This window comes from Ursus maritimus, unplaced genomic scaffold (assembly GCF_017311325.1).
Source record: "Ursus maritimus isolate PB19 unplaced genomic scaffold, ASM1731132v1 scaffold_22, whole genome shotgun sequence".
Lineage (NCBI taxonomy): Eukaryota > Metazoa > Chordata > Mammalia > Carnivora > Ursidae > Ursus > Ursus maritimus.
The window spans coordinates 33,725,342-33,744,967 of NW_024424675.1; the positions used below are offsets into that span (position 1 = coordinate 33,725,342).

At 45.0% G+C, this 19,626-nt stretch overlaps 1 protein-coding gene across 4 annotated transcripts in view; it reads right to left on the reverse strand.

Moving 5' to 3' along the window:
* Positions 1-769: 769 nt before the first annotated feature.
* The window catches only part of NCOA5 (nuclear receptor coactivator 5), a 29,687-nt gene continuing 10,830 nt past the window's right edge, over positions 770-19,626 (reverse strand). Inside the window, exons 2-8 of one of the 4 annotated variants that reach the window (XM_040638410.1) lie at positions 18,751-18,817; positions 9,731-10,057; positions 8,195-8,331; positions 7,060-7,186; positions 5,060-5,259; positions 3,178-3,498; positions 770-2,716 (exon numbers count right to left, since the gene is read on the reverse strand). In XM_040638410.1, coding sequence (XP_040494344.1) covers positions 2,127-2,716; positions 3,178-3,498; positions 5,060-5,259; positions 7,060-7,186; positions 8,195-8,331; positions 9,731-10,057; positions 18,751-18,788 — 1,740 coding nt within the window. In that variant the 5' untranslated portion in view covers positions 18,789-18,817 and the 3' untranslated portion in view covers positions 770-2,126. Of the gene's footprint in view, positions 2,717-3,154; positions 3,499-5,059; positions 5,260-7,059; positions 7,187-8,194; positions 8,332-9,730; positions 12,294-18,750; positions 18,818-19,626 lie in introns of those variants that run through there. The other 3 variants (XM_040638412.1, XM_040638413.1, XM_040638411.1) reach the window with 3 other exon arrangements.

The following is a 19,626-nucleotide window of genomic DNA, read 5'->3' on the forward strand; positions in this document are numbered from 1 at the left end:
CCCTTCACAGCCTGAGGTGTGTTGTTTGGACACTCGAGGGGAAAGGGTGAGTAGGTGGGAAGAGGGGTGGCTCTTCAGGAGCCTCGCCACCTCATCAAACCCTGTCACTGGCAGAAGGGGGCTGGGCTGGTCCTCAAGGTTTGGCCGCGTGGGCTGTGTTCCGGCAGCTGTGGGGCCCTGTCGTGGACAGCGCTGCCATCATCCTGAGAACAAGCACTCAACAGGTCAGGCTCAGCGCTGTCCCCAGCCCACTGGAGGCCTCGTGCCAGTCACTTCGCCGCACCCGCCTGGCGGGTCTGGCTATTCAACGCTCCTCCAGGCTCCCACAGCTTCTATGACTCTGTGGTTCTGCCAGCTCCTCACATAACGGGGCAGAACAGAGGGTGGCAACGGGGACGAAATCAAAACAGAAGAGTGCCCCACTCCCCTGGCTAGTGGCCAGCAATGACTCCTCAGGGTCCCGGTTTCTTTCCCTCGAGTAAGAGGGTAAGCCTGCCGCCACACTGAGTACCGCGAACACGGATGTGTAACACGGCATCCTGAGCCGGCGCTCTGAAGCTCTGCACTGTTATCACAGCTCCTAAGCAGGTGGGATGCATGAGGAAAGCCCAGGGTTAGGTCTTCAGGCCTGACCACAGGAGGACAAGAGGGGGCAGACCTCACGGCAGTCCGAAAGCAGTCAAGGCTCCATCAGGGACCCTCACCTTCTGACCTTGGGAGGGGACGCCCCTGCAGACACTCACACCCCAGAAAGACAACACAGGTTTTACTTTTTCATTTTAATTAAAAAGTAATCATCTCATCTTATTAACAACACAGAATTCCAAAGAGGAAAAAAAACACTCTATAACACAAACAGGTCAGAACATAAAACGCTGCCGCCTGGGGACCTTGAATTTTTGAAATCATTGTTTGCTCAGCCACTGGCAGGGACTCAGCCAAGTCACTGCGCTCCCTCGTCCCTGCCAGCGGCCCCTTGAGACTGCGATCCACAGGGCTCTAACGAGCACCATCCCTAGGGAGAGGGCAGCTTCCTTTGGCTCCATTTAGAGCAGCAGCCAGAAGTCCTCCCTCTAATAATTTCACTCTGGCTCAAAAGTTATCAACAGCCACCTGTATCAAGGATATGTCCAGCTACCAGAAGTCTGACATCAAAATGGTCCCTACCTCCTGCTTCTCAGAAAACAGAGTAAGAATCCAGATGAAAATAACCTGATTTCTGAGCCAAAAGCTCAAAACAATCACTGAAAGAAATGGGTGTCCCGTGCCAGAGTCTGGAGCTGCCTTCTCAGAGCCTCCATGAAACTGGCCTGGAGAGGGAGAGGCTGACAGAAATGTTAAGGGGGTGAGAGTGGTCAGGGTCCAGATTCACAGTTCTTGTTGAACTGCTGGTGACTGGAGCTGTTCAGCCCATTGGAGATCCTCCAATGAAATGAAGAAAAAAAAAAAGAAAAAAAAGAAAAGAAAAGAAAGCCCTAAACCAACAATCCTGGATGCTGCAGAAAAGTGCATGCTTCTGTGGCTGCCACGGATACTTCTCGACAACTCCAGAGCAGCTGATCTATGAATCCTCAAGCAGATGCCATACATGTGGGATGGGAGGCACGACGACGGCACCGTGCTGGCCAAGCCCACGCTGGTCCTCTGCAACCCTAGGCAGGAGCTGCAGACCGGAGCTTGAGCGAAGCTGGAACACCTTGGTAGATTCACAATGAACAAAGGCGGTGGCGAATGACACGAAAGTGCCGTTCCAAACTCAGCCGATCGGGCTTGGCTTCCTCCTGCCCCCCCCCACCCCCAGATCCAGCGGACAGAGAGACCAGAGAAACCCGTGACATATAAATTGAGCCCAGACACCTATACTGCCCAAGTGACCCCAGAGATATTTATTTCCTACAAAACAAAAACCAGAAACAACAGAAAAAGATACACCCCCAAATGCAGTATAAATTCTGACTCTGGAAGGAATAAGCAACACAGCCTCGGGCAGAAGAGAGAGCAGGTGGTAGAAACATTCGATGTAGACCTGGAGAGGCGCAGAGAACATCTTCCAAATAACTCTATCTGAACGCAGTAGGTGGGAGGCCAGGGGATGACGGGACTGGGGACAGTTGAGAGACTGAGCCTCAGTAATGCCTCTGATAAGATCCCATCGGGGCCGGGGGCCGCCCCACCTGTGCTGTGGTTTGGCTAACCAGGTGGGAGAGAGCAGGGCCACTCTGGATCAGGGTGTCCAGAGCCTTCTGTACACTTGGATTGTCAAAGTTGATACCTGTGGAAGACACAGGCCTCTGGCTAACCATGTTGCTGGCAGATGCCAGGCGACTGGAAGGTTGGCCAAAGAGCCCTTGGGAAGGAGCCCCAGGCCTGGGGCCCATGTTCCGAGCAGATCCCGCCTGTCCCAAAATGTTTGGAGGCTGATTGCCAGAGGCCTGTGATCTTTGCTGAGGCTGGCTGTTCGGTGCTGTGGAAAAATTCTGGTTCTGGGTGTTTCCGGCAACAACTGAGGGGGACGCAGAGCTGCTATTGGCCATAACCGTACCACTATTGAAGAGGCTGAGGATTTTGGCCTGAAGCTCTTGCTGGGAGGTGGGGGGTGCAGCTGGATTGGGTGTAGCAGAGGGGAGCACTTGGCCGCTCTGGAGCGGTTGGGAGCTTGGCTGTGTCTTCAGCGAGGCACCCGAGGTCGCCCCGAGTGGTTGGCGGGAAATCGGGCCTAAAAGACAGAAGGCGGAGGTATGCAGTTGAAAGTACCCTCCGTGGGCAGGCGGCTTAGCAGCCAGGGAAGAACAACAATCACTGATCACATCAATCACATAATGCACAGACTATAACATCAATCTCCCAGGGAGCTACTTCACGGTATGTGCTGTCTCCAGGAAACAGCTTGGGTGCCCCAGAGAACAACTTAAGGACAAAAGGGCATCATCCATCTGCGTTACCAGGTGGCCAGCAACCCCAGCCCACCCATCACCACGTTCGCTACAGGGACTGGAAATCAGTACCCAAATCTTAAGTTATCATTACATCAGCAAGGACAGCCCGTGGGAGAACCCAGGGCGTGGGCTCGCTCCCCTTACCCCTCAAAGAGCCTGGGCCTGCCACCCTCCCAACAGAGCCTGGGGGTTAGAGAAATGCAGAGTCAGAACTTCACCTCGGCCCTGCCACGTAGCTCACCAGGCAGAGAGTCGGCGCTGCTCCTCATGAGGCGCTCCTTCCGCTCTCGCAGGTAGTCGATGATCTTGTCGGTCTCCTCGGCAGTGAGGTACCTATTATCTGCCAGGAGGTTGAGGAGGCTTTGGATGGCCGGAGGGTGCCCCCCGCGCACCCCTTCCTCGGGGCCTCCGCGCTCCCTTTCTTGCAGGATGGCTTCATCGGCCATCTTGGCTGCCTGTCTGGCAATCTCCTCACGTTCCTTCTCCCGACACTCGTTCTTGTAGCGCTCATAATTTCGGGCCACCAGCACCATGGCGTCTGCCTGGGGCATGTTGCGATGCTCTACAGGAGAGAACGACAGGAGTTATTTTCTCCCCTGACACACCGGAGTGCCCACCTGCTGGACTCTACCAGGCCTTTCCTATCCTCAAACCCACAAGAAAACCATTTTGGTGACAAAAAGCCTTGGGATGGGGGGGGGCGGAGATGAAGGCTGGGAAGATAAGTGAATAGATTTCTTTGGTGGGGAACACACACCTCTCACAGAGCTGGTTCTTTGGGGGAATTCCTAGATCACAGACTTGTAGCAAAAATCAAAGAAACATGATAGTCTCCCACAGATTCAAAAAGACCACATAGGGAATAACCATGGGAGGCAGGCCGCAGGGGGCCAAAAAAGGCCTTCTGTAAAGCCTGGCTCTCCACTGGGATGCTGGGGATAGAGCCGGCCTACTGTTTGTGAATTCACCAGTTCGAAGGTCATGGACTAAGATCAAATGTAACCCTAAATAACCTCCTCTCCTCGCTTGTGGGCAACATGACTTATGGGGGGTGAGAAGCCTCAGAACTTTACATAAATGTCCTCACACATCCTGAGAACTATTCCTCAGAAAGACAAACGACCAAATGACCTGGCGGAAAGCCTCATGTAGCTTATGATTATGGGTCCAACTGTCAGGCAAAGAGATTCCGTGTGTGGCGGGAAAAGGGAAAAGTCTGCACCGGAGGAGCAACGACCAGGACATCAGTTGGCCGAGTCCCAACATTCTGAGTGCGAAGTGCTAAAAGCGACTCCAGGGAAGGGCTTCGAGGACTTCCAGGGCCTCCTCCCTGCTCTCCTGCCCCTTCTACTTCTCTAGCACACTTGCAGATAGTATCCTCATCGCCTGCCGTGTTCTCTGTCCCTTATCACGAAGTCTGGCGAGAGCCAGGACTACACTGCACTCAGGGCAGTGCACCCCAGAGATGCGCCAGCACCTGTTTTCAGGGCGAGAGCCGATGGTGGCCTCTCTTCTGAAGTGACTTCATGCTGGTGGCTTGAAATAGGACACAGTGGGAGCATTTACACCATGGCGATCAGCAAATGCTGTAAACCACACTGCCTCCTGCCCCCTCCCCAGAACTAGTTGTTCAATATCCGCCAGCATCCCACTGTCTCTACCTACGGGCTAAACACGTCTTCTATACAGCAGGCCCAGAACCGTACCCACTGAAAGTATCGGACAAGAAAGTGACCGTGCAAATCTCCTCCAGTGTGCTTAGAAAAGGGCCCTGCCATTTTTGAGCTGACCAATAAGTCATTTGCCCAAACCTGCTTCTTCTGAGTAAGGCATGAAAAGAATTAATGGGGGGCATCTGGGTGGCTCAGCTGGTTAAGCGTCTGCTTTCGGCTCAGGTCATGATCCTGGGGTTCTGGGATCGAGCCCCACATCGGGCTCCCTGCTCATTGGGGAGACTGCTTCTCCCTCTGCCCCTCCCCCTACTTGTGCGTGGGCGTGCGTGCTCTCTCTCTCTCTCGCTTTGCATTCTCTCTGTCAAATAAAGAAATAAAATCTTTAAGAAAAGAAAGAAAGAAAGAATTAATGACTGCCTCTGGAAATCTGACCCACTCAGGCCTCTGTACCTTGTGGGGTTCCAAACATGATGTTGACTGTGCAGGAACGGTGAATCTGGTGCTGCTGGGTGATGACGATAGCAAAAGGAGATCCACCCCTGCTAACATCCTCCAAGGCTTGTGACAGTGACACCTCTGTGTTGAGGAAGATCAAGTCTACTACCATGCCTAGGTCTCGTACCTTCCGCCCCACAGATTCAGCATAATCTCTGTAAAACAAACAGTATCCAGGTAGTACTCCCTGACCAACACTCAGTCTGTACATTGCTGCACTCCAGCTACAGTGTGTGCTCCTAAGGGGAGTTCAAATCTTAGTGTATCCAGTGTCTCCCTAGTGCTCTCTTCAGACTCCAAGAATCTAGACCAATACCTTCTCTTTTACTAGTTCAGAATGGTTATGACTAGCTCAGAATGGTCACACATAAGTTGCCAACAGCACAGTACTTAGTACCCAGGTCCTTCTCTTGGTCCTGTAGTCCAGTGGTCCTTCCTTAGACACCATCCTGCTGCCTAAGACTTTGGCATGTATCTGTCTTTGGGGCGGCTGCATAATATAATGGAAAAAAACCATGGGCTTTAATGCTACAGAGATAAGTCTGGATACCAGCCTTATCATTTACTTACAAATCTGTGAAGATTTAAGCAAATTCCTTAACCTCTTACAAACTTGTTTCTTTACCAATAGAACAGGAAGATATGGCTCAGTTCATGTCATTCCCTTGACCTTCTCTCCAACCTAAATTAGATCCTTGATGTATTTCTTCTCCTAGGGCTCATCACCAATACATCCATTTTTGTCATCTGCCTGACTAGGCTGTAAGCTCCACGAAAGGAAGGGGCCCTGCGTGCATACTCACAATTACAGCCCCAGTACCTAGCTTCGCCATATGTAAAAGAGATGAACTGAATGAATATACACGTAACATGATGAGTGTGAGATTAAAAATAATTTAAGTAAAGTGCCTAGCAAAGGGTGGTAGAGTAGGTGCTCAGAGAACGACAGCTATTCTCACGTGTCAGGAAAAAAAAGCTATCTACAGTTAAAGCAGTATCTATTTCTAAACAAGGCAGCCCAGAGCCTGGGAACTCTGCCTGCTGCTTGGTGTCTCAACACCTATTTCCCTAGTCTCTGCCTTGAAATTAGCTCTTTAACCCCAAACTGCTAGAAAACACATGAAGTTATTTGCTAACCACCTGGGGAAAGGGAACACAGCTAGTGCCAAGCCTGCATGCTGCTATGATCCCTTCAGCCTTTCCGCTCAGTCTTCAGGAAAGGTGAAAACAGGCGCGCAAAAAGGTACTGTGAACTCTGGATTGGCCAGAATGGTCTCTTAACAGTTCTGCAAGATCATGCACCTTCACAAAGAAGGCTTGGCTGACAAATGCAGAGACACGTGCCTCCCAAAGCACTGGGGACTTGGGGTTTTTCCATTAAGGGGGATCTACTGCTCTACATGACCACCATATAGTCCCTCTTCCATCTTCCTTCGGGAAAGCACCCTTCTACGCAGTCCACATGATTCCACAGGCCTCATTCCACCTTTAGCTCTAGGAATGGGTACATAACCCAGCCCTCGTCAGTCAACACAATGCTGCTGGCTCAGGGATCAGTCCAGCGAGAAATAATTCCAGGCCTTTAGGTGGAAGGACTGGGAAAGAAGCTTCTGCTAAGATAAACATCTAGGGTTAGTGCCCTTCTGCCTTTTCAAGTAGAAAGCACGCCTGAGAATGAAGGTGACACAGAGACCAAGTCTTGATGACATGGTTTGACCCAGGATGTGGCCATACCCAAAGTTCCCAGTCAAGCAAACTGAAAATTTCCCTTTGGGGCCTAAGCCAGTTTGCAAGAGCTTTTTTGTCAAGCCACAACTGACAAAACTCTGGCTAAACACAGGAGAGCAATGCTAGAACACACAGCCCAAATTCAGTGGGTAGAGCTGCCAAAGGAAGTCTTAATTTCTCTTCTAAACTTTCTCCTTACTCAGGAGAAATAGCCAAAGGATTCTTACTTAGTCTGCTTGTTGACCACAATCACTGAACAATCAACAGGCCTCTCAGCGTCAAAACGTCTCTGGATTTCCTCAAAATATTGACGATAAAGTTCTTCTCTACGCCGTTCCTCACGTTTCAAACGCTCTGTAAGACACCAACAAGGAAAACTGAAATATGGACTGTGACTTTCTATAAAAATAAGTCACATTTATTTTGTGACTATTGTGAATCCCAAACTACTTGTAGGCCAAGGTCATAACATACACATACTCTCTCTCTGAATTACTCTTCTGGACTACCTCCTAAAAATAGCCAGTATTATTGTTTCTTACTATTATAAATTCACTGAAATGGAATGGTTGGATTAGAGGGCATGGGCACTTTAGTGTGTCATCTGATACACACTACACCGAGGCTGTTACTCTAGAGAGGCTGTTCCTGACTTATTCCTTCACAGGGGTGGATCACCCAGTGCTATTTCTCCACATCTTAGTCAACACTGGGTATTCTCATTTTTGAAAATTCCTGCCAAATTGGTAGGTAAAAGATGGTATTTTGTTATTATTCTAATTTATACTTTGAGGACAACTATTGAAGACCCTTATTGACAGGTATTTGTAATTTGTTCTGAAAAAAAAAGAAATCATTCAGTAAAGTTTTATTACAAATTAAAAATGAGATTCTTCATTCAACTATGAAATAATTTAAGAAGTCTTTAAAGATGTACCGAGAAAAATGAGGCTTTGAAAAAAATGTTCGTCTTTATCTAAAAAAGAGATACTGTTAGATGAAAATTCTATATAAAACAGAAAACCCACATGATGCACAGACAGTGTAAACAGTTGTAGTTATTTTGTTAACAGGCAAAAAGCAAGCACTTAACCCTCTTTAGCTCCAATCTTTTGTTCATTTCTTACTGCTGGAATCTCATAATCATTTCTTCTTGTTACATGACTAAACCAGATGACGGTATTAATTTGCATTTTATAAATAATTTTCAAGCTGAATTTCCCTACATATTAGCAGGGTATTTGTATTTCTTCTTTTTGTGGACTGCTTCATCAAGACATTAGTCCCTTTCCAGTTGGTTTTATGTTTTCTGTTTCATTTGTCAAGTCTTTCACTAGTAACAGAAATAAACTGCTGCTTTACCTTTTGCACGAGACTGAGTTTCTGGGCCTGGAGGGCCTCGTCCATCAAAGCTATCTCTGTAGCGGTCAAAGTAAGCGTCCTCCTTCCTCCTGCAATAGTCATCCATTCGCAGGTATCGGTCATAAGAGCTTTCTCTCCTGAAAAGTGAAAGAGATTCGCACAAAGTTGAAACTCACTTATGCTGCAAAACTCAGATACAGAGAATTCTTCAACACCCACTCCTCTGTGAGGAAGCAGCACAGTAAGGCAGGACTTTGGAATTAGACAAATGAGGTTTGTTTCTGAGATTCACCGCTTAGCAGCTCTGTGGCTGTGGCGATGTTAGCCTGCTTCGCAAAATGACTGGGGGGATGTGCAGAAAGCTCTCTGAACAGTCCTTGGCTTAAAGTAAATGCAAAATAACTGATCGTAACTACTGATATTAATTTTGATGCTTCCCCATCTCCTTTGCCTGTGTTTTTTAAAAAAACTATGGTTTAAAATACATACATACATATAAATACTTCATTTAAATACACAAATAAATTTCTCATCACCTTGAATGGAACACCCAAAACAGAAACTCTGTACCCTTCAAGCAGGAACTCTTCACTTCCCTCCCTGTAACCGCTAATCTATTTTCTGTCTCCATGAATTTGCCTTCTCTAGATATTTCATGTCAGTGGAATTATACAGTATTTGTTCTTTTGAGTCTGTCTGGGTTATTTCATTTAGCATTATGTTTTCAAAGTCCATCCTTGGTGTAGCAGGTGTCAGAATTACCTTCCATTTTATGGCTGAATAACAGTCTACTGTGTGGATGTATCACTTTTTTTATTCATTCATCTTTTGATGGACATTTGGATTTTGTCCACCTTTCAGCTACTGTGAAGAGTGCTGCTATGCACATTTACATACAAGTATCTGTTTGAGTCCCTCTTTTCAGTTCTCTTGGGTGTATACCGGGGAGTGGAACTGATGGGTCCGAGTAATTCTGCTGCATTTAATGTTTTGAGGAACCTCCCACCAACCATTCTTCACAGCAGCCACAATATTTTACATGACTACCAACAATGTATGAGGGTTCTTTCTCTCCATACCTTGCCAATACTTGTTACTTTCTTTTGTTGTTTTCCTTAATAAATGATTACAGCCAACCTAGCAGGTATGACGGGGTAGCCCACTGGGGCTTTGATTTGCATTTTCCTTTTGACTAGTGATGCCGAGTGTTTTTTCCGGACCTACTGGCCATGTGTACATTTTCCCTGTTTCTGCACTGCCAAAACAATTCCATCTTTTTTTCCCATTTGCACAATGCTGCCTTTCACAGGTCACATGGAGAGATCCAGATTCATTCGCTAAGCATAATTCATCAAACATTCACACATGCAGCAAATATTTATTGAGTAGCACATCTGCCACTTGCTAGACATCGGACATATAAGGCTGATAAAGTCACTGCCCTTACAGAGCCTTCAATTAGTTCAGCAGAACACCCATAAAAAAGACTGTCATAAAAAAACCAACAAAAATCCAAGCAGATAGCTGTATATGTACCTGTACATGGGCTCTCGGGAATCTCTCATATCTCTGTATCTGTCGTACATGGGGTCCCGGTGATCTCGAAAATCCCTAGAGTCTCTTAGATCACGAAAGTCTCTAAGGTCTCTCATGTCCCGAGCATCACGCATACTTCTGCTGTCTCTGTGATCCCGAATGTCTCTGCTATCTCTGTGGTCCCGCAAGTCTCGGGGGTCTCGCATGGCTCTGCTATCACGGGCATCCCGGCCATTTCTGCCATCCCTGGGCTCTCTCCTTGGACTTCCTCGGATTGGGGATCTATCACGTCTTGTATCTCGACCGTCTCCAAAGCCATATGGATCTCTGTGGGAGGTAGCAAGGAGGAGCTAAGACAAAGAAATTGAAGGTAGCCAACCCTTCAGCTCTTTATTGGAGGAAGTCCCCACCCTCTCCAAGCATTTTTCCCTAAACCACGGCAGCCAAACAGTGAGAACATGACTAAAATTTTAGACAGTCATCCATCTGGTCAGCAAATAAAGACTAGTAGGTTCCAGGATCCCAAAAGATTAGGACATCAAAAGAAGAATGTATGACCCAAAGCCAAAGGTTTTGACTGGGGTCACAGTATTTGTCAGGGAGTAACGGTATTCTTCACGCATGCCACGCTATCATCTCAATCTCCACAGGTTTTCAAAGTGGAAGTATCTTTCCCCTAGAACCTGTTTTCTCCCACCAAACATGTTTGAAAGAGATTTTAAAAGGGGGGAAAGTTGGAGGGACCAGTAAGGGACAAGACTCATGAAGAAAAAAAAGGAGCAAATGCACAATCTCATACAAAGTAACAGTGATCATCGTTGTTCCGAAGTACAGAAAACCTCACTTAAAATATCTAGCAGGATTATCAAATTAAGGGAAAAAAAAGAAAAAGTACAATATGACACACACAGTAAAGTATAAGAACACTCAGCCTCTCTGTCTTCTCAACCTAGTTATTGAGTAGTGGTCTTTCTCAATCCGAGTTTAATGCAGAACCCGTTTTTCTTTTTTTTTGAACAGACAAGTTTGGGCTGCTTTCATTCAATATTCTTCATGAAATATTCCATCCCATTGGAAACTAAACCTCAACATATCTAAAATTAAACTTATTCAACCCACTTTTTAGTCCCATTCCTGACTTTTTCACTTCTGCCGAAAATCATCTTCCTAGTTGCCAAGGTTTAAGTTCTTGAAAGCTAACGTTGATTCTTCCTTTCCTTTCCCCATTAAGTCACTTGAATCCTGTTCACTTTTCTTTTTCATTCCTACTGGATTCACAAGTTTAATCCAAACCCTTATTTTTATGCTTGATACCAACAAATTTCCAAAACAAAGCAAAACCAAACCAAACCAAAAACCAATCTTCCACATTTCAATTCATTCAACACATAAACATTAACCATTCAAATTTCCACCTGTTACCAATTGCAGCTTGACAATCACATTTCTAGGTACCCCTCCCTAACAAATCTGGACCCTTCCCAACTACTACTGCTCCCCCATTCCTTGATCTTATGACTTAACTCACATGATCCTATCTGCTTCAGGATTTCTGTTCACAGGGTTTTTCAACTTAGAATATTTTTCCTGCACTAATGCAAGTATCACCCAATCCTCATAGGAAAGTTCATGTCCCAAATCTTCAAAGAGATCTTCTCTAATATCCCTAATAACTGTTGATCTTTCCTGCTGCTCAGCTCCTAGAGCACTTACTGTTTCTATTACTCATCTCTATCTGATATTTACCTTTTCACAACAGTGTCTTCTTGTTTGACCTACTTTAAGGATTACCACCTCCATAAAATCTGCCCTGAACTCTTGAACTTCCCCAACAAATATGCTCCTCCTCCAGCCCTTTCCATCTCAATAAATGGCACACCTACCTACTCAGTTGCTCAAGCCAGGAAAGTGAATGTCATCTTTTCCAAAGCCCCATCCGCTCTTCAATCACATTTTCAAATTCTGTTCATTCTTTCTCTGTAATTAGTATCACTTCTGTCCATGGTTCTTTATTTCCGTTAGTACTGCTGAAGGCCAACCCATAATGACCTTTCCCTAAAACCACAGCAAGAGACTTCTACCATGGGGAAAGACTTCCCCCGTTTCTGCTCTCGCCTCTTTTCTAATCTTTCTCCGTATTATTCTAATCTCTCACATACATATAAAAAAATCTTTCACTGGTTTCCCACAGTTTTCAGAATTCAATCCAAAATCTCCAGTAAGGCTAGTCAGGTGCTGCATGGTCCTGTCTTCTCCAACCTCACCCCCTCCCCTCTGAAGTTCACCACTATCTTGCCACGCTGGCCTTTCCGCTGTAACTAGCCGAGGCTTTTCCTGATGCCTCTACTTGAGCAGCAAGAACAGATCCATACTCATTCTCTATGTCTCAGCATATGTGTCTCTTACCCCTGATTCTAAGAGTCTAAAAGTTTATTTTCTGCCCTTAAATCCTGGCCACATTTTCTCACAGCCCTGTTTTTACTTGTCATTTATCACAATTTGCCATACCTATTTACTTGTGTATAACATCTGTCTGCTCTACTAGACTGTGAGCCTATGAGGACAAGGACTGTCAGCTTGACTCTCCACTATAAACCCACCATGTAGGTTTATAATGTCTGGCATGCAGCAGATGCTCCTGCATCTGTACGTATTTCTATCACTGCACTTATCACACAGTTCCGTAATTATCTCTTTACATGGCTTCTCTACTCAAGAGTAAGCTCTCCTGAAGTCTTTGGATCCCTAGGACAACAGCATGGAGTTCAGTAAATGTTTAATGAATCGAATTATTCAACCAAACTATAAGCCTCTTATGAGCAGGTGTCATATCTTGCTTAAACTTTTATCATCTACCATGATTACCCATATTAGGCGGCCATCACAATGCCATCAAGCCTGGGGGAAAGCCTCAATTTTACTTCATCCACATGGGCACAGCAAAAATAATTTAAATGCCAATTCTGCATCTATGAAAAGTCCCTGTCATATATTTTAAGGCTCACAAGTACTCTTGATTTGTGGGAGCAATCATATGGGAGATCAGAGAGTTTAAATGAGGAGGCGCTAAACATTTTTCCTATTAAAGTGCAGACTAGCCAAGATTCTTTGTTTTTTCTTATTATGTCATATAATCTTCCTCACATGTGTAACATTTGATACAGTATATAATGTGGGCAAGCAGTCAGGATCCTATGGGAAGAGACAACTCTAAGTATTTTTGGACTAATGACTGGCAGATAAACCTGCCTTGGGGAGAAGTCAGAAGTAGTCGTTAGAGGTAGAATCAGATTTCAAGTGTTCTTGGCAGTCAGGGATGAGAGATACCATGAACCTGATAAGACCACAGACCACACACAAAGCCTTCGGGTGGTGGAAATGAGGGATGGGGATATGGCTAAGAACACCGAGTCACAGCGCGTTATTCACAGCCTCAGGATGATTACGAATGCCATATTGTTCTCATTCTTTTGAATCCACTGAAATACCTTACTTACCTGTTAAGAGTCCATCCCTGGAGGCTGACCATAACCCTAGATTCCCAAAGTCTCGGTTCATGCTTCCAGTGTGAGAAGGCAAGCATTCCCTTTCCCTCAATGAATCTAAAGTCCATGTGCAACAAAACTACCAATTCCCTCAATTGCCTTCTGGGTAAAATGTAGAAAAGGTGATATTCACAAGGGGGAAAGACCAAAGGAACGGTGGAAGTAGGAACAGAGAAGATAATAATATGAAAAGGCAAAGCTTGTCTCCTTTCTCCAAAAGATGAGCAGTATGGCAGAAGCTGTTCTTCTAGAGACAAAAACAAAAAACCTTTTAGGTTCACTTTAGGACCCAAACAAAGATCTCCTCAGAACAGAAGGGCTCCTGCTGCTGGCCCCAACATCTTTCTCAAAACAAGAACCAGCTAACAAAAGGGAGGTACAGGGTGCAGGATTCAGAGTGCACAAGGAGGAAGACTCTGAATGAGATGCTTGACCTTAGGTAACAAGTGGGTTAAAAGCAAGTTTCTGGAGCATAATACGGTTCACAATTTCATCCCATGGCACGAGAGTGTTTTACGGGAGACCCAATGCAGTGTACCCTCAGGTACCAGGTCACTAGAAGTTAAAAAGAAACTGAACCTTTTAAACTGAACCAGTTAAATAAATTTCAGCACTGGAGTCCACAAACGGAAGGCAGATGACAAACATCACTAGAATTGTTATAAATTTCTCATCTATTCAGCTGGGGGGAAAAAGCCAAATGCTCTTTGCCTTGAGAGAAATACAGTCATATCATTTGGAAACATTTGAGAGGTAAGAGAAGGGTGGGTGAAGGGAAAAGCCACGGCTCAGGTGGTAAGTGATGTGCTTCTGGCAGAACAGCTTCTCTTCCGGGGACCAGACATGTGCAGAGCACGAGGCGTTTGAGAGCCTACAGAGTAAGAACTGACAGATGATCGTCTTGGAAGTCTGTGATGGACTTTGAGCTCCTCCTCCTCCAGAGACTGAAACTTCAAGCCCAGGATGGTGTTCTTTGGCCTTGGCTCTACAGAATGTCAGGCAGGAAGGCCTCTGTCCTTTTTTGTCAGCATCTCCTTTCCATTCACTGGAATATTTTCCTTGGAAGGGCCAGCTTTCCCCCCCCCTCCTGAAAAAAAAATCTTCAATAGCTGTTGGTACTTCTGTTCTGTCACAGATACTGTCCACAAATATCATGATCTAAAGTGGCTGGCTGCTGTGTGATGTTGATCCCCCACCATGATGGCTCCATGTGCTACTGTGAGAAACAGAGACAACAGACTTGTGCAGAATTTTGCCATTAGGTGCTGGTAGGATATGGGGTGCAATGAGGTATCACACTTCACAGATCCAAATTTTGTAAGTGTCCATGCTTCTCCCTAGGAAGCACGCTGATGATTTTCTCAAGCACAAATAGGACTTTTCTGTTGGTAGAGGTGGCACTTTTGAGAACCGACGGCTGTTCTTCAAGTGTTAGTGTGGAGGTAATCACAGCCTGGAATCTTAACTTGTGAGGCCCACCTAGAGCTAGCGCTGTCTCATACCCGAGGAACAGTGGTTATCAAAGGAATTAGTACCGGTAGATAGAAGTGATCTTGAGCCACATAAGAAACTTGTCTACAGCTAGGATATTTCTGATGAGTCAATCCCCAGTGACTTTCACCAAAGAGGCACCAAGCCTAACATCTTTAACAAATACACGGGGAAAATTCTCTGCAGAGCTTTTGATGTAGACAAATTAGTTCTATTTGCTCTTTTTAATGTCAGACAGGAAGGTGTAGGAAATAGAGTTTCACTTGGAGGCCACATCTGTGTAGGGGTATGCTCCAAGATCCGGATTGCCAGGGTGTTGAGCTGAAGATAGAAACTGAGAACATCTGAGGTACAACCAGAATCACGGTCCAGTCTCTGAAGAAGGTAAGGTCCAGTGCCTAGCACCAATGCTAGACAACTTACATGGCAACTAAGCGATGTACTCAAGAGTCCAATGAAGTGGTCCAAGGGTTAAATGATGAGAGTTCAGGCCGAAATTTGATCCAGAGCAGGGATCCCTGATGTAGAGTTCTGTGCTTGGCTGGACCAATATTGTCAGAATTACACACTGACAGCTGGAGTCATTAGGGAGGCACATTACTGAACAGAGAGCAATGCCAGCAGAACTGTGGCTTACAGAGACATCTGAAGAGGTGATAATCCTGTGAAAACTCCCAAAGATACTTAGGCGTTTTGACACTCAAGGTTAACGTCCAGCAAAACAAAGTGTTACAAAGGTCTTGCCAGCACGCTTAGAAACAATTTAATTAAAAGGAGCAGCAGTGAAGACATAAAAGTACAACTTAAGGAAAATATTTGCCACAAATACACTCCCCCCCGCCCATGAACAATGCATTCCCTATGGCTGGGGACACATAACTGATTAGGGTTGCCAAATGAAGGCAGTTTGGCAGTTGTCAACAGACTGGTATATTTGGAATTACTTCAAGGCTCTGACTGGAAGTATGTACTCAAAGAGTGATATCCAGTGCTCACCCTTAGAAAAATGATTAGCCTCTTCCAGGCTAACTATTCATCCATCTTGCCTACTTATTCCATTTTCCTTCTGCCCTATTGGTATACCATAAGAGACAATACATGATCAGTGTGATGATCAGAATGTTAAGTGTTCTGTTTTGAATATAATATTCAAATTGGTCTGGCTTTAGAGTTTTTAAATTTTTACTCTTAAAGGTAAAAAACTGGGACTCTGCTCAGGTTAGATGGGGCTCAGAACAGATCTTACTAAACGTGAACATCCTTCTTCCCTGAACCTTATTAAGCATAACTGTACGACACTTCATCACGTTAAATAACATGCTGAGGAACCCAGTTAGGGACACAGCACCAACGGGGAAGAATGATTCTTGATGGAAATTAAATTAGCCCAAACTGTGCCTCCTATTATTGTAAAAAAAAGCAGGAAGCTAGTGCCCTATCCACATCCCAAACAACCTCACTTTAGAAATGGTTTCTGAGGAAGGTGATATTTAACTTTTTAAGAAAAGATTTTATTGAGAGAGCGCGAGAGCGTGCATGTGAGCACGAGCAGGGTGGAGGGGCAGAGGGAGCGGGAGAAGCAGACTCCCTGCTGACTACGGAGCCTGACTAGACTGGGGGTCCTCGGGGTCGATCCCAGGACCCTGGGATCATGACCTGAGCCAAAGGCAGGTGCTTAACAGACTGAGCCACCCAGGCGCCCTGGGGAAGGTGATATTTCAAAAGGTATATAAAAGTGACATATTTGTATTTATGTCTCTGGTAGGGAGAACATTTTAAAAGCCCCCTCCAACATTGTTTGTATGCTTTTTTCAAGGGGGGTCTACTATTAAAAAAAAAGAAGAAAAGCATACAGCTATTTCTTCCATTACAGATGTAATTATAGAGTTGCATTTTAAGTTGGGATGAAATTAATCTTTTTAATTAAATGTCCTGGCAATAAGTATATTGGATTTCAAGCAGGGGAGATGGTTATTTCCTCAACATGGCCAATGTCTGTTGAATACCTATCATCAATTGGAAATGTTAAAAGCATTTAGCTAAGTATCATTAATAAGATGACATAAATCAAGAGAACAGGAACTACTCTGTATTCTGCAATGTGCCTTGTTTTTTGTTGTCTTTTAATTTTTTTTGGGGGGGAGGTGCCTGCAAAAACACACAGACATTATCCAGAGATTATAAGCATCATGGGGACAAGAGAGGGGAGAGGATTTTACTAGGGGAGCCAATGTCATTATAGTTACAAATTCCATACTCCTCCTGGTAAGTTACCTAGTTCAGAAACACACGCATTAGAGCTCCACGGGTACTGGATACACACTGTACCTCCTTCCAAGCCACTTGGAAACCGCAGCTTCCAATGGACGCCCTCTAATTCTGACCATTAGATGTAAACTTTTAGCCCTCAGTATTCCATGTGTACTGGGGCAATGAGAAGCAACACAGATGGGACTTCCCAACATTTACAACATGGTTTGATGCAGCATAATGGAAGCAGACATTATATGGAACTGCTGAAGTTCTGCAGGATTCATTTAAGCTCTTCAGGATACTCACACATACCCACAAAATCAACACAGTATTTACCTGTAAGCTACAGGCATTCCTTATGGTGTTAAGAGAGGACAGACAGAATACCAATGTATATGGTCACTTCTGCAGCGAGACCAATGGACAGCCAGGGCATCCACCCGACAGCTGTAGTGTAGCTGTAGTCGTGGCGTCAGATTGAGCTCCTCTGCACCGGCAGAGTGCTCAAAGAACCCCACTGAAATCACCACCTTGCTGCTACAGACTGCCTGAACTCTGCAGAGCAGTCAGCTCTCGTCTATTCCTGGTAGCTCAGAAATACGCACTCCTCACATCCAAGTGCGGGCAACATATACCAGACATACAGCAGCCATTCTTTCCTATAAGTGGGGAACAAAATATAGGTGTTTTTGTCTCGAAAGACAGCTGTATGTTACGTGTAAGTTAGTTGGGTATATCCCAGGTGACCTGCGGAGCTACCAGTACAGACCAGGATTCATTGTACTCAGCAGTGTTCAGTTCATTGTAGGAAACGTAGTCTACCACGGTACGTAGTTTAGGTATGTAGTTTATTGTGGAAAAGTGATATTTTTACTTAGAGGCAAAAGCAAAATCCATACTGAGTATCCATTTGGGCCACGAAGAGACACCAGATATGAAATAGATCATATCTGTCTGCATTCCACACAAAAGTGCACACACTGCATCCACTTGTGTACTGTTAGGGGCTGGTTTGGATACCGCATCTTTAGTGTAAATGGTAACATTAATAAGGCTCTTCATTGAGAGAAGGGGCCAACTTAATGCATGTCTCATGGGTATACACCAGGACTATCTCTTTTGTAGATACTGGAAGAAAGAATATATTAGGGAAATGCCTTTTGTTTCCAGAAAAGCTAAGAAAAAGGGAGACTTTTGAGAGCTGGAGTGTTTTTGCCCTTTTTATTTCCCCTCAAACGGTAACCCAAGCATGCGAGCAAACAGGGGATCTGCAGCACAGGCACGGCAGCAATCTCTCAAGCAGCACTTTCCATAAACCTGGTTAACATCTGGACCGGCAGCCATTTGGAATGAAGAGTCGAATCTCTGCTGCCCACTGCAGTGCGGCATGGCACATGCCAACGACCCTGGGGCACTCCTCCTGCTCTGGAGGCTCCCAGGGACACGTGAGCTGGGGACAGACAGAGGTTTATCCTCTTCCAATCGCCTGCAACTCATGTTGCAAGCTGAACTTGCTGGGTTTGTCAACGAAAACGCAAAGCTTCTCTGCATCTCCTGATGTACGTTTTAAAAAAAAGCAGCAAGGCCCTTCACACAAAGTTCATGTTCTTATTGTTTGCTTGAGCGTTTCTGATTTGTTGGGGGAAGAAAAGACCCTTGATGTACGAAGTTGGGCTTAACTCCCCAGAGCCCAACTCTCCCAAGGTAACTCACTGCTTCAGGGTACTTTACCTTCGTGTGGGGCTGGGTCTTGATGGAGCCGTATTCATATTTCTTCTTTCCGCTGCCTTATTAATATCTGAAAAGAATAATCAACCCATCTGTTCAATGCTACGGAATAAAAACAAAATCATCAGCACATTTCAAATGAAAGCAACAACAAAAAAACTACAATGACAGCCAGATGGTGTAAGAAAATCCATTCGGCAGACACACTGTCACTTGGGCAATTTTTATTAAGTTACGGCAGTACATTGTCATGGCTTGGTAAGGAATGTCCCTCAGTTTTCTACAACAACTGCCCCCTCCAAAAGTAGACAAGGTTGCCTTCTAAACTCTTGGAGTGCCAGCTGTAAGATTCTTTTTTGAGGGCAGGAGAGTGGGAGAAAGGAGATACAGAGTTTAAAAAAAAAAAAAAGAGCAAAGGCAAATAATTCCATCTTATGTTACAAAGAACAGCTGGGCTCTGTTGTCTTAAAATGTCCAATATGCCATGAAGCAGGCCCTACTTTTAATGTGCTTTGTGTTGCATTCCATTGGATAGAATGTTCCAGAATGAGACGTAGGAAAGAAATTTTTTTTTTCTAAACAAAGTATATTACATGTTAGCAACTATAATCCTCACAGTTAAGTACTTAAGAATAAGAATTGGCATTTGATTAGGTAGTAAAACACTCCACATAAGTTTTCATTAGAGAAGCATGGCATTTACAACTAGGTACGGGAGAACAGTGGAATCACACAAACTTATGGAAAAGCCAACTTGTGCAATTAAAGCCTGCTTGCTAAAAACAAAACAAATCTGCATTGCAAAAACTGAAGTGAATAATAAAAACACTGTGTATAAGTGAGAACTGATGAAATACCTAAAGAAATGTACTAATCTAT